This window comes from Varroa jacobsoni, unplaced genomic scaffold (assembly GCF_002532875.2).
Source record: "Varroa jacobsoni isolate VJ856 unplaced genomic scaffold, vjacob_1.0 contig00824, whole genome shotgun sequence".
In the NCBI taxonomy this organism is placed as follows: Eukaryota; Metazoa; Arthropoda; class Arachnida; order Mesostigmata; family Varroidae; genus Varroa; species Varroa jacobsoni.
The window spans coordinates 99,328-113,918 of NW_019214535.1; the positions used below are offsets into that span (position 1 = coordinate 99,328).

Here is a 14,591-nt window from a genome sequence, read left to right on the forward strand (position 1 = left end):
ATCATCATAATTTGTGTGTTATATTATTAACTACGTCACTAGCACGACTGAAACATGACAAGAGCTAAATATAGCCATGTCGGTCTAGAGAGAAAGACAAAAAGACAAACCTGAACTGCCTGTTCCATTGGATTTTCTCGTAATGATCTGATTATGGCAGGCATTTGGTTGTTGTTGTTGTCCGGCTAGAGAAGTAGCGTTACCGGGTGGTCCCCCGCCCTGTTGGTGGGCTGTGTAGCGCTGTGATCCCGCCAACGATGAAACGAGACTCCCCAGAGCCACCCCCTGGCCATGTAGTCCCCCATAGCCGCCCTGGCTACCTCCGAGAGGGATGCCGCCACTAGTGTGGCCGCTGTGTCCTCCTCCTACTGCAGTGTTTACGCTGCTTCCAACAACGTTGGGCTGCCAGGGACCAGGCGGTGGATTGGCCTGCTCGTAAATATTGCTTCCGTCATCGGTTAGCTCTTCAGCCGACAGCTCATCAGTGGCAGTGTGAGGGTATCCTGTCTGCGGGGAGTGCAGACCACCGTTACCACCACCACCACTGCCGCCGCCGCCGCCTCCTCCTCCTCCTCCTCCTCCTCCTCCCCCTCCTCCAGCCGCGTAGAAGGCTGCTGCACCGGCGTTTGTCCCACCCCCACCCCCGGCCCCACCACCACGTCGGCACGCCACCGTGGATATACCTGGAACGAAACACAAAACATCAGAGAGGTGCCCATAAAGCAGACAAAACAATAATAACAACAACAACCCGTGTCGTACACCCCGAGGCTACCGTTATTTTAACGTACAAATAATGAGAGATATACGTATATACCTATCCTTCTCCTTAAACATACAACATCCATATCGCAAACCACGGAGATCACTATGCTACGCCCACCGCTAGCGAGGTGATTAGAAAGTATATTGTTATGTATGATTACTGTTGTTCTTTTCTTTTCTGTTATATTATCGGTGAATAATAGAATGGTTCCCCGGTAGCCCGACAAAACAATGTTAGTAATACTACTATTATGATTAAAAAATACAAGGTGCGTTTTTCTCATTTAAACGGCATATATGTGAGTAAATAACTGGGGCTAAGATTTAGACTGCCTGGCTTTTTTTTGGCATGTTCGTAAATCATGAGTTTGCCAGCCTTCTCCGTGAATAGATCTGGCTAACTAGTTGGTATATTTCGCTAAATGAAAGAATTTACTCTTTGATTTAATCTTTTCTCTTTTGCAAAAGACAGTCTTGAAGCTGCGAAGGATATATCAACATGTGGGATCAAAGAGTCATCCACACGAGTATCAGCAGGATGAGTAACAGTGATGCTATCATACTGTAATCACAACGTAATAATCGTCCATGCGTATGTATGGCTCTGTGCGTCCTTGTTTGTCACGTTTGTCGACGGCTTGTATACCTCTACATCTCAGGTGATTGCTGTGCTTCAAGATTTAGACAAGCGATTTCTGGAGGCGATGCAGCGACATGACAACGCATGTCCACATACAGAGGATGCGGGTCGAATAGGGAAGCCCGTTTGCTTTCTCAGGGGCGAAGCAGCGACCTGGGGCAATGCTCCACAGCGCAATGCCATGAGCGCTGGCAATATTGCCTTCGCGCCTGCCTGTCTGTCTGTTTGTCTGTCTGTTTCCACATGTTTTATCCTGTTTTTCTTTTTTTCTCATTAGCTGGCTACGTACTCTCGCAGCTTGTCGAAAGTAGAAAGCGGGCCACAGCCCTTGTGGCATTGGCAATAGCCTTTTACTTCATCTCGAACAGGCAATATTGAAACGATGGAAAAAACCTGATCTAGCTAAAATAATATAATTTGTTACATAGATCTTTTTAGTTTGTCGGTGAGAAGATGCATGCTTTTCGTATCGCATATTCAATTTGTATTTAAACAGAGTATTTGGAGACAATGTGCGCGAAAGCACATAGCTATCTATGGGAAAAGCGTATCTCAGTCACACGTTAACCCTAATTAGACGCGATAAAAATGCTCTGATATATGTTTTAATGATGTCACGTCTTGAGTCACGTTATGAAGCCGATTTTGTGCAGCAACTACCCGCTTAGTTCGTCTTCTAACTACAAAGAGTAGCATAGAATTAAATGTTCTATTTAGATGAGAATCCAACAGCTACGTCGAAGGCATAATTCTGTACACATCCAAACCTATTACTTTTTCAGTCACCCGTAGAGTGTGCTTCTTCGGATGACATAATCCATTTCGGTATCGAGCTTAGCTCAATGAGGAGAAAAGCCTTAATTGATCTATAGTGCATTATCAAATGATACAAGAGCTCCATTGGGATGTGCTTATTCTTAATACGAACAGCTGCGTATCGAGGACCAATACCGCTGTCGTTAGTACTCAACCTTGTCTGGCAAAAAATAGGTGTTCTACAGACAACCGTGTACATCTGAGCGCAAGGTATTAGAATGTATATATGCGACCAAAGAGCATAAATAATACTGAAATGAATCATTTATTTCTACCACATAGAGAATACAATTTATTATATTTAATAACGACATGTTAGAAAGTTGCTGGTATTTATTTATGCCTTTAGTTTTCACTCCCGAGGAACTTCCGTGTCAACGGTGCTAAGGGGCTATAAGGTTTGTGACAAGAGGAGGACAACTGTTTGAAGAAGTGTCACTACACGCACGATCTCATATAACTGCGTAAGCACGCATAATGAAGATAAAGAAAAACACAGTGCGGTAGCTAGGGGTCGAACCCGCGGCTTTGACTCGCAACCCGCTAGCCATCCCGAAACCGCCGTAGTTCAACTATTATTTTAGTAGCAAATTGAATATTATTATGGAGTGCAGGAAAAAGTGCGAGATGATCGTGGGTGCCTATTTTATCACAAAGTATTGTCATTGTCATAGATGCCCCATGACCTCATCAGATTGCCGCGTCATGGACAACGCTAATCGAGAATGTAGCTAGCGAAAACTAACCAGTAGAATAGAGAAAGGAAGATAGGGATTTAATGTTATACACTTCATAGACAACCTTTTCTCAGCGAGTTCTCAGCGAAGCAAAAAAACAACAGCAGACGCAATCTGAAGCAATACTCGCCTAAATGACACATAATTAAATATTTCAATTTCACGTCAGATACTGTCATTAAGAACTGCCTCACGGAACAAGTGATGCCCACTTTGCCTGAAATGAATACTAAATGAGCGGCGAGGCATACGCGCACCTTTTATAACGTCTAGCCATTCTGTATGAGCACGGAAAAAGTAAGACAATGCTATACGGGCACACCGAAGCAACGAAACAGTTGGTTTTCTTCGTAGCGCAAAACGTACGTCATCAGTGAATTAAATGAGGGAACAAGCTACGTTATGTAATGCGTAGTTTTAATCATCGGGATCTGAATGAGTCAACCCTGATCTTAGTCATTTTGACTATGCATTGAATTACTCATTTTAAATATAGATTGTTCTTAAATAGTGGCTACTTTTTGATGAATCACGAATTTTGACAAGCGTAACAGATCAATGTTGTCCTGGTGCAGCCTATGTCTCAGGTCATCTAGATATGACACACGCTGCAAAAAGCTGCTGGCAGACGCTAATTTATTGTTTATTTGTACAGAGCACAAGCTAACTGTTCATTAACCATACATTAAGGTAATAAGGCGAGCCAAACAAGTCGACGAACGCTTATTTACTGCTCCTGCCTCCCCGAAAATAAATGCCCTTTTTCCCTGTGTGCCTAGTTCACATGGCCAGACCTTATCTATGAGGTTCAAACAACTGTTACTAGAATGTCGTATGCCATCAGAGTGAAACATCTGAAGGTTTCTAAAGTCAAATGCACAAGCATGATTGTCATCCGAAGTATCGGAATATTCGGGATTCGCTTTATAATCTAAAACATTTGAATGCTATGGAAGATTAAACGGGGTACCAATTTTGAGACCGCTATCTTCTGTGATAGCGTCTAGCTTTTTGAGTCGACAGTTGCATTCAGAATATGGAGTGATTCTGTTTAGTCAGAAAGGGTACACACACCATAGCGGCAGTGTGTGAAGGGGAACCGTTTGCCGAATTGATCCGCACTCACAAAGTGTCGGCACGAATTTTGCAGATAGTTATTTCCGCACTCTTTTACAATGCTTTTTCGGAGCACCATTTAACGGTGGTGCTCCGTTCCCATATCTGATAGTTCAGTTTTGTTTCTCAATTCAGCGCAATTCTACGCGCGTATGTGTCTGTCTGTCTGTCTGTCTGTATGAGTCTGCGATCATCATTTACGAACAGTGGAAAAGATCTGTCGCTTTCAGATTTGCCGCTGGCTTAGCCCCCACCGCATACATACATCTCGTCTGCCCATACGGCTTTGCCACCTCGGATCGACAGCAGGATTGTCTCTGTCTGCCGCTTCATTCAACAGAACGCGACTACTAATATTTTGGTGCGTACTTGCTGCGTCTCTACGTTAGCTGCTGCGTAACGCAAAAACCACGAACTGTCACGGCTCGGACTTGATATCTGTTCCAGTCATTCGTCATTCGCTTCTAGATTTTTGCCACTCGTTCTCATGGCTTTTCTTTGCCAGCTATCGCTCGCTTCTTATCTCAAGCCAACACAACCGGCAAAGACAACGGCCATATCAGCAAATGCGGCTTCCTCTTGCCTAGCTGTCGATTTGCGCAAAAGCAGACGAAAAGGAAATAACTAAGCAAATAGAAAAACAGACAGCGCGGCAAATTTTTGTAGCCTGGCTGCCTAGCATCATGTCATAGCCATAACTGTGATGGAACAAAAAGACCCCATCGACCCCTCGAGCGGGAGATTCACCACAGTGACTCAGACTGCGATGCCGATGTTGATGCTGATGCTGATGATAATAATAACAATGATGCCGAGGAGAAGAAATGTAAGAAAGAGAATATATGAGCTTCTGTATACCCCGTGTCTAGTAAATTAAACTCTTGTTGTGGTCGGAGGACAATGCTAGTACTGACCTATAAGCTGCGTAGACCACGTCAGTAAGATCGTACGTGTTCAGAGGAAATGATGGCGCATGTCCAAATGACGAACTACATTATTTGTGGTATTGACAAAGCGTTGCTTTGTTTAGTTAGATAAATATGCGTACGTGCAGGAAAATGCTCACTTCGTCGTAGATGACAACTGCAGCGCTATCAGTCGAGGAAGTAATGACAAGATGTAATACAAGAGCCAAAAAAAGGTCTGGGAGATGTTCTAGGGGAAGCGTGTAAGCAGAAATGGTCTGTAGTAGCTTCGTGTCGCCGTTTGCTGACTCTACCGTCTGTTCCCTTCCGCAGATTCGTCTTGTGAGAAGATGGTTTACTTTGCGTTCGGCGAGCTCACGTTGACATTGTTAGAAGTTCTGATAAAGTTCTCGTGTGAAAAATGATTAGTAGATCTTCTTCTGCATCAGCCATCATTTTTTCGAATTTTTTTAGTAATGGCGCTAATGTCAGCGTCTGTCTGTTTGTCTACGGACTCATCCTCGTCAATGCGATCGAGTCCACGACGTTAATCAAATCAATTATGTAGCGATGTCGTTGGCGTAAAGGGCGAAAGGTGGATGCGGAGTGCCCCTGCCAGGATAGCTTCCTATATGCGATGACGACAACTGGAATCTGTTCGTCCGCTCTGCCCCTAGCGACCCCTAATACTGCTATCCACAAATAAGGATCCATTTTTTTTTCGCTAAAAAGGTAGAAATGCTTGGTAAATTTTGCATGCGAAGTCGCAACGGTGTCACACAATCGAGATATATATATATATATATATATATATTGCCTCTTCATTTCTTAAGGTGCTCATCTCAGTAAAGAAACACAAGGTGTTGTTGAAGCGTTTCATTTTTCGGTTAGTACTGCTGCTAGCAGGATTGCGATGTTTGCAATATCTGCTGTTTCCATAGTTGACAACGTTTCGTACGTATTGTCTGAAGAAATGGCCTTATAGACTCCTCAGGCCCTCCTTAGGTTATCAGACAGAAAAAAAGTTTCTGTAAGAGCCGACGAAATGAGCAATTTAAATAAAGATTTACTTTTTGCCCTTATCCGTAAGAATGTATAAGTCTATACATTATATTATTATGATGTTGATTACGATGCCCGATCGTCCAAATATAAAATGACACACTAACGATGCTAACCGATTTTCAACGTACGTAAGTATATATACAAGTATATTTAAAATGCAGGACGCAAAAAACATTTTCAACTGCAATCTTCTGTGGATTGAGCAAGATGGGGCCTACCTAACAGTTCGTTAGTGCGGGTACAAAGCGGCCCGTGCAAGAGATCAGTGAATTATCATAGATCGGATCATTGCATTATTGGCTGAAGTCGTAATTTATGCCACAAAAGGAAAAAGTAGATTCGTTAAGTCGTCATACTTTATGCAGCGTCTAACATGCACGAATAAGGTCCGGTTCATCGCGCAATGTTGTGTTATACCGTGCAAGATGATGGCCTATCTTTGTGATGTTTTTAAGGTCTATTGCGCCTCACTAAGCACAACGAATCCCGTACAGCCAGAGTGAGGAAGATCCTTCGGTGTCGATAACAACGACACGAGCTGAGCGTCAGCCACCATTCGTTGCTTTCTCGGCGTTTCTTTTCCCTTTCCGTTTCCTACTCGTTTCCGTTTTATGGCTGCATCGTTGCGTCGTTACAGCCCGCGGCGGCAGAAGCAGTAGCTGCCATTGATGACGATAGTGATGATATCGTTTTCCTGTTGCCAATAGTGGCCAATAGCTGGCGCTGCCGTAAACAACAACCCACGCCATCATTACTGGCAGTACACGTTTAGCGTGCTTGATTGCCGGGCTAAGTCAACGCATCGCTTATTTTTTACCTCATGTTTATCGAACCTGTTAAACCATCATCTACCCATCCAATGCTTCTCCAGCCAGTGTCAAGGATTAAACTGCTTCCTTACAGCTATAGTTTCCTCTTTGCTTTGCAAATTTCACAAACATATTCACGAGCGTATACAGCATTTTTGAAGCTTAGCCGCCAACAGTAGCCCAACATCGTAAGCGTCGTCGTCGTTCGTCTGCGCTAGCCCGTCGTGCAATGAACGCTAACTCTGCCATAGCACGCCAAAAGCATAACTCGGGCTCTATCCGATTCTTCTACCCATTCGGACATTAAAAACTGAGCCGAAGTGGACCCCTCCAATGGCTAACGGCTTGACAGGATCCGTTAGTGCCAGCAACAATGTCAAAGCAAAATGCTTATCTATTTGCGTTCTCCTTCGGTTCCTTTGCTTACTTTATCTGAACGATAGAAAACCATTGCTGTTACAAGCAGTGGAACTAGGCGAGCGTGGCTGGACTCTACGAAAGTTTAATTCACCTTGCTTCGTTAAAATCCCGCCAGAATAGCGATGATGTATTCTCGATCTCAAAGTAAAGCCAAACAGTAATAGGTACATTCATATCGAGCCGCACTTGATTATCTACGTACTGTATTAAAACTGTGAGGCTCTGACTTTTACCTGATGCGAGTTCTCACGTTTTCTCTGTTCCGTTTCGCCATCGGAGTTGAGTGACGTCAGTTGGAAGCGGTCGGTTATAGTTCAAACAGCTTTAGGGGGCCATCGCTCACCCTTAAGCGAATATAGCTCCGTCGTCGACGATTTCACGAATCGCTTACTTAGCCACTTTCTCTGTTGCTTGACCGGCGCCCTTATCCATTCCTGCTGCTCTTTGACGCGTCACGTTATCCTTCTTGGCTGCAATTCTGGATGCTGTGGCGCCTGGCGCTGTCTGTCTCAGAGACGAATCAGTAGTTGTCTTTGTTCGGCCGCTGAATGCGCTTTTTGACCATTCTCTACAAAGATACACGCAGTTGTGGGCTTCTCCTGCCATCAGTGTCGCTTGCCCGTTACTGCTTCGGGTTCATCCCTTTCTATGTTCTTTTCCACTGGTTTTTTACTGTGCTTATCTTGATTGGTGCTTTTTGTTTGGTCCACTTGCTGTTTTTACCCAGTCAGTATCTATCTAATTCGCTTGCTCTTGGTTTATGTAATAGGCTTGAGCCCTACGAGCCGTCTCGTAGAGCGTAACGAGTGCAGCTTTATACGTTTTGCGCCGAGCTCAGTGGCGCGTCCGGTTCGCGATTGCTGATCTTGGCAATCGGCGGCAAGCGACGGACGGACGAATGGGAAAGTATGCTGCGACAATGTCACGGCAGCAGGTAAACAGCGAACAGCTTTTTGGTGGTAGAAATCGTCTCCTCGGCCTGTTTTTTTTCTCTCGTCAGAGAGCTCCGTAGTAGTGACACAATGTATGAGTCTTTTCGAGAAGGAGGAGAAGCCCAATGGTTGAGTGGCATCGAGGCTGGTCTACCATTTGACATTCCCTACATCCGTCGTTTGATCTACCTTTCAGCCCTCCATTTCCCTTTTTCCCCCGGGCTCCTCTCTCCCTAGCGCAAAAGATACTCTGTTTTCCTTCATTCGCCTCTCTGCTGCGTGTAAGCGTGCCACAGAGCTCAGTGAATTGTACTCGCTCGCTAGCAACAGTCGTAAGAGCCACTTGAGTCATGGCGCTTCTAATCTTCGTTTTGGTCCTTTTGTTTCTGATACGAAAACAAATGCAGATAAAGTATGTTTCCATTATATATGCAGTAGTAATGTCCATTGGACAACGATCGGTGCTCGTAGATTCGCTAGAATTAGAAATCATATGCTATGATACGGAGCAGCTGTGGCTGGTCGCCAACCGTTCGGATGGATCAAGCTTTATATCGTAAATATAGATTTTATCACTCTCCTATACTCTAGTTGACTTCAATAGTAATTGCATGTAGAGTTATTATTTGAATTCACCGTGTTTCATCGATGAAATGTAAAATTAAAGCATGGCTATCCCTGACATTGGAAGAGACCTACTGCTATGCGCCGCATTGAACGAAGCAAAATATCCGTAAATTTTACATATATCGGGTATTAACGGTTAGAATAGTTTTGAGCTTTGTGAAAATGAATTATTAATGAAGTTTTATTTTCCCATTTATCGTGTTTCCGTTCCACAAAAAAAGGAAAATGTTCCGTAATTTGTTAAGTACTATTAAGATCTGACATTGTTTCCTAGTGCGACTAGGTGACACAACCCGGCTGGCTAACGGGAAAGCAGCAGCAGCAGCAACAACAACGGCACCCAAGGTGATTGCTGATTTTGTCCTTCTACGGCAGCCGCTGTAGCGTTATTCCTGTAGTAGCTCGTCCGTCACCCGGCCGCTCAACAGCTGTTCCGGGCATTTAATCTCTTCTTTTGAAGGAGAAATATATTGTATGAGTGGTAACCGATGTGGCTATGGCAACGGTGACAGTCGTTAGCAGCACCAAACGCCGAGTTAGCCATTGCCTTTGAAGCCAGTCCCAAAAACGACTACAGAACATATACACACACTACGATTTGTCTGCCGACGACGACCGCGCCACTTCGTATGTGACGTTGTCGTTCTACAACAACTGAGTGCTAGGTAGGTCTTGCTGCAGGCGCCCAATCTACGTATAAGACACACAAAGGCCACCTAAGCTAGACTCACCCATGTTGGCCCGGCCTTCGCTTATCGTCCAACAATCGAGGCCGGAAGCCAAGCGATATTGAGGTTTATTGAACACAAGAAACTGCTAGATACATATTCGCGCAGAGTGGTATCAGCCAACAGCTCCATAGCTTAAGCCTCGTTTTTCCGCCTTAAATCTTCGAAATAAACGACCCAAAGTAGTCATGACAGTGTATCGGTAGTCGACCCCACTTCAGGATATACTACCATAGCCGGGCATCCACGTTGCTCAAGCCACTTTGGGTGGCTCACTCTGACGGCAGCTGGCTATCTTGCATGATGAAAAACGCCCGTTCATCACTGCTAGTTTCTCCGCGAAAGTAACACAGAGAAAAAGAAGAAGGCAGGTCGGGAGGTCCGAGAAAGCGCGAATAGCAATTCAAGTGTTGCTTGCTAACTATTTTCAACCTTCCCTTTTCTATACTCTAATGTTCCTCTTAATGAACTATTCTTAGCTGGTGGCCGGTGGTGAGGGATACTTTGTTTCGATCAGCAGCGGCCAGATCCGCCTAAACGAGAAGGACTTTTGCAACGCCCACATGTATCGCCATAGCAACTGTGGCAATAATGGACAACGCCAGATGTTGAAACACTGGTCCGTCGACCTTTTCAAACCTTTCGCCTAGATCATCTTCGAAAATGCAAACATTAGAAAAACTTTTTAGAGGCAAGTCGTGCTATCGTACGTATGCATCAACTATTGTAAATTGCAGATGTAACCTTATTGATTTCGGTCGCCCTTAAAAACAGCCGTTGATTAAATTATTATTAATAGTGTTACATTATTAAATTAGTATTAAACAATAGCAATACTTGTGATACTATCTATGACAGTTAGCAGCTATACTGGTAATTGTCCAGTACAATTAATTACAGTAGTCTCTCGCGATCTACACGTGGCCACGTTAGATATATTCGATTAACACAAAGGATCAGATCGAATTTTTCGGAATTAGATAAGACGAAGCCCGCAAAACATATAATATTTCTAATGGCATAATTTATAATTAACAACGTTACGAGAGAGTAACGAGCAAGTGAAGTGGCATCAGACATAAACATATGATTCGTGTATCATGATACTTATATATATATATTGCTGACACTAGAACAAACAAACTTGTTGTTGTTAGAAATCTGACAAATGGATCAAAGGTGAATATCACGGTTTATAGGCACGAGGTGACGTTGTCGTACAGGCCTAAAACGTGGTAACGATAGAGTTTAACGGTTGACTCCGGACAAATTTACCCATTGCGAAATGGTTCGCAAAGAAGTACCTTGCGGATACCGTGAGTTATGCCAAAAATCAAAAAAACCAAGGTTCGCCTATGACTGAAGCGTTCAGCAGTGCAATGTAGACATCCGATGGTATAGCAATGAGAACAGAATGGCTTTCGGATGATAACGGATCGCCGGCTTGTCCGCAGTCGCAAATCTTATGAAGCGTTTGTCACAGTTTCATATTATTGGTGCTTTGTTCTATTTCGAGGTTTACCTTCTTGAAAATGTCCAGCAAAGATCGCCTCTTAAGCGGAAAGCAAACGAACGAGTAAAAGGTCTATATGTAAATAGTCGTACGAGTGACAGATTGCGCACGACGGTCCGAGAGAAAATGGTAAAGCAATGCTTGCTTCACTTTATCTGCGTGTTGTGGCTAGCGGGCGCTGTCGTATATTGTAAGAAGCTCGTCAATGTAACGTCTTTTCCATTGTAATTTGTTACAGTATAGTATGGATGGACGATTTTCTCTCTGTTTCATTAGCTTTCCTGCTTTTCCTGTTGCCGCCATCTCTACATCGGTCGCTTTCAGCAGTTGTTGTTGTTGTTGTTGTTGTCATTTTTCATGATGTGAAAGCCATTTGCCAGATTTCTGCACTCCAATCCCCGCCAGTTTTCTTACCTCTTTCTAGTGCCAACGAATGGATTCGTCTTCATTCTCTTCTATCACTATTCAGTTGTGCCATACTCCAATTTGCCCTTCTTTGTTCTTCTATTTGTACGGCATAGCTTGTCCCTGATCTATTTAAAGTGGTCGCGTTAATAAAGTCAACAGATGCTCCGACTCTGTTGGTCAGCTGCTGATAAAGGCCTTCAAGAAGGGCCCTACAAGCATATTTGTGCTATGGCAACCTCCGAGTCAGCCGCTGTCATGCCCTGCCTTTGTGTCCCCCGTCATCGCCATGCCCGCCTGGTCCATAATTTTTTTGAGGAGCAACGAGTTCGAGGAGCACGAGAGATTTAGAGAGAGAAGGATAAACGGGTGGGTAGAAGCGGAAAGGAAGTGCTTCTCGCAACCTTCCTTTTCATTGCTTTCTCACGTTCACTCGACTGGTCTTCCATTTCGACGAAGAGTAGCGCTTGTTTCTAGTAGAAAATAGCTCCGCGTGTTTCGCCAGAGGCCTACTAGGGTTAAGGTGACTTTGCCACTACCAGCGCTGCAGTCTCTACAACGCCATAGTATCCGCTCTTGAGCGAAATCCATCGGCGAACTGACAATCCGTTCACTCGCCTGCCTACTTTCTCTCTGCTGCCTATACCCTAGCAGTCAACCTGCTTGCCTGCCTGTCTGTCTGCCAGGAGATGTCTGCTCATGGCCGCACGCCTCTATCACGGGCACCAACGTACTCCACAGTGGTACAGCACGACGGAGCAGAGTTAATGACACTTGTGACTGCCTACTGACCGGCCCAATAGTCTGCCGTCGTCCACTCACGGACAGGCAGAAAAACCGACCCGGTAGCCGATAGACGAGCGGACTAAAGGCCAAACTGGTCCCAGATTAGCTTCAGTCCACGACCACGACAATGCTGCTCTTCTTATTTTCACTTTCTACTAAACTGTGGCTCTCTTGGCTCGAGCGGGTTAATCGAACAAAAGCATGTAGCCAAAGACCAATATGTACGCGTGCACATAATCGTCATTATGACACCATGCAGCACGCCACCCCCGATAGAACAATAGCGTGTGCGGTGGCGGAGTGCATCCCGCTTAAAGCGACCAAACTAAAACGATGTCGAAGAAAGGTACATGTTTAATAAAGCGACTCTATAGTAACATCGTTTCACCTAATCATTATAGGTCATATAAATCTCTATCAGTTTGCGCTTGCTAAGCTGTTTTAATGGTTACAGTGCTTCGGAATTATACTTCTTGTAGATTTATATTGATTACTACATTAGATTTCGTATAAGGATAGCTGATCACTCGAAGTAGGCAAATATTGCAATTTCGAAAAGTACAATGGCTTGAACGAAATATCGTCGAGCCAGAGAGATTGACAAACGGCAGAATACATGGTTGTCTGATCATTTCGAGATAGCACATTAGCAAAAACTCTGATTGTGCCTCCCGGGCGGAGCGACCGTACCGCGAAGGATTACTTACTTGGATCACGCCGTTGACGACGCTGTGCATGACAAACCTATCAGCCGATAATGCTTCACTGCGCTATCTAATAAATGGCAACACTCTTCGGTGTACCTCTGTATGAAGCACCCCTAACGGTTACACTGGAAATGGCGGTTTGCCAGCTTATCTGACATCAACACCTACGAGAAGAGTTGTCTCGCCTATCTGAGCACGCCGGATGTGCCAAGCTCATCTTTTAAACCGCAAGGGACGCTGCGGTGCGCGTAACCGCTACACCGTAATCGTCGTAATAACCTCTTTCTTCCAGATCTCCCCCGCGCATGTTCTCAACAGTTTTACATAGCTAACAAGCGTTAATCCTTCGTCTAGATACTTGATAGTATAGACCATGTTTCAACGATTGAGTGGGTGACATCGTGTTTTATTCAGTACTCTTATAATCGGGGTAGCGTCGCGCGCACAATTTAAAGTCGTTTAGCGAGCTTCCAGCGACAAACAATGATCATTTTGCCGCACTGTGCGCCTTGTTTTGCAGTCACCCGTCCGAAGGGGTGGCGGGAGAAGTAAGAGGGCGTCACTAGCGGTGACTGTAAATGTGCAGACCATCTATTTGACGGATTGTCTTTTTGCTTTTGCGATTGTCGTGTCTTTGATCGGCTGCTTATCGATCCTGCTATTTTGCTGAACAAACGGCACACTGCATAGACCTCTAAACGAACGCTACCGGTAGGCTTGTTCGTAGTGCCTAACATGATCGTTGACGCGAGTCACAGGCGCAAAAATGACACCTTTGTCCCACCCCATCCTTTGGCCTATCCTGTTAGGTCCGCTTTGCCGGCGAAACAATCGCAGGTTGAAACTCGATCAATACCATCACCGTTGCCATAGAGTTGTGCCACAAAACCTTCTTGATTGTGCTTGCCGCAGACGGCTTTTACGTGGTTAAAAATGATCGACAGCAGCAGTAGAACAGGCGACAAAGTTTTGAGTTGCTGAGTGTGGCCCACTGACCACAGCCACCAGCCACAAGCGCACAATATTCAACATTTTCCTGCTAAGATACACATACATAGACGCGCATAAATAGGTATATTTATCTACATACATACCATTTCTATATAGAGGGTGCAATCAGCTGATACTCAGACGACGTCAACCTCTCGTTAACCCAATGAGCTCCAAATCCTATGTAATTCATATAAAATAGAGCACTTTGACGTTCTCGCGCTCGAGTCTTCTATGCAAAGACTTAACAAAAGCTTAAGAGTGGAGAACAATGCCAAAAGCACAAATGTGCATGCCTGTATTTCCCCATTCGCGTTAGTGTTCTACTAGGTATTCCGGTCCATCGAGATCAAGTAAGAGAAGCTCTAACATGCTTGCCATTATCACCATAGCGCCCCAACACGAAGTTGAGCTACGTGGATGAGGACAGCCGGCGATAGTGTCACATGCGTCGAAGCTTGGCCTGTCTAGTTAATGTTTCCACTGCTACTGCTGTCGTCTCCACAACGGGGACATTACCACAGCCTGTGATTTTTTCCTTTCACTTAAAAGGTCTCGTTCCAAAATGATAAAAGGGTACCAGCTTTTTCTTTTTGTGCTGACGCTGTTACGGAGGAGAAGGAATAGCAA

General features: G+C 44.6%; 1 protein-coding gene across 1 annotated transcript in view; it reads right to left on the reverse strand.

The window, feature by feature from the left end:
- The window catches only part of LOC111271647 (teneurin-m), a 79,715-nt gene extending 70,148 nt beyond the window's left edge, over positions 1-9,567 (reverse strand). Inside the window, exons 1-2 of the mRNA XM_086972984.1 lie at positions 9,564-9,567; positions 111-683 (exon numbers count right to left, since the gene is read on the reverse strand). Of these exons, the coding sequence (XP_086829110.1) occupies positions 111-683; positions 9,564-9,567 (577 nt within the window). The remainder of the gene's footprint in view (positions 1-110; positions 684-9,563) is intronic.
- Between the last annotated feature and the right edge of the window lie 5,024 nt (positions 9,568-14,591).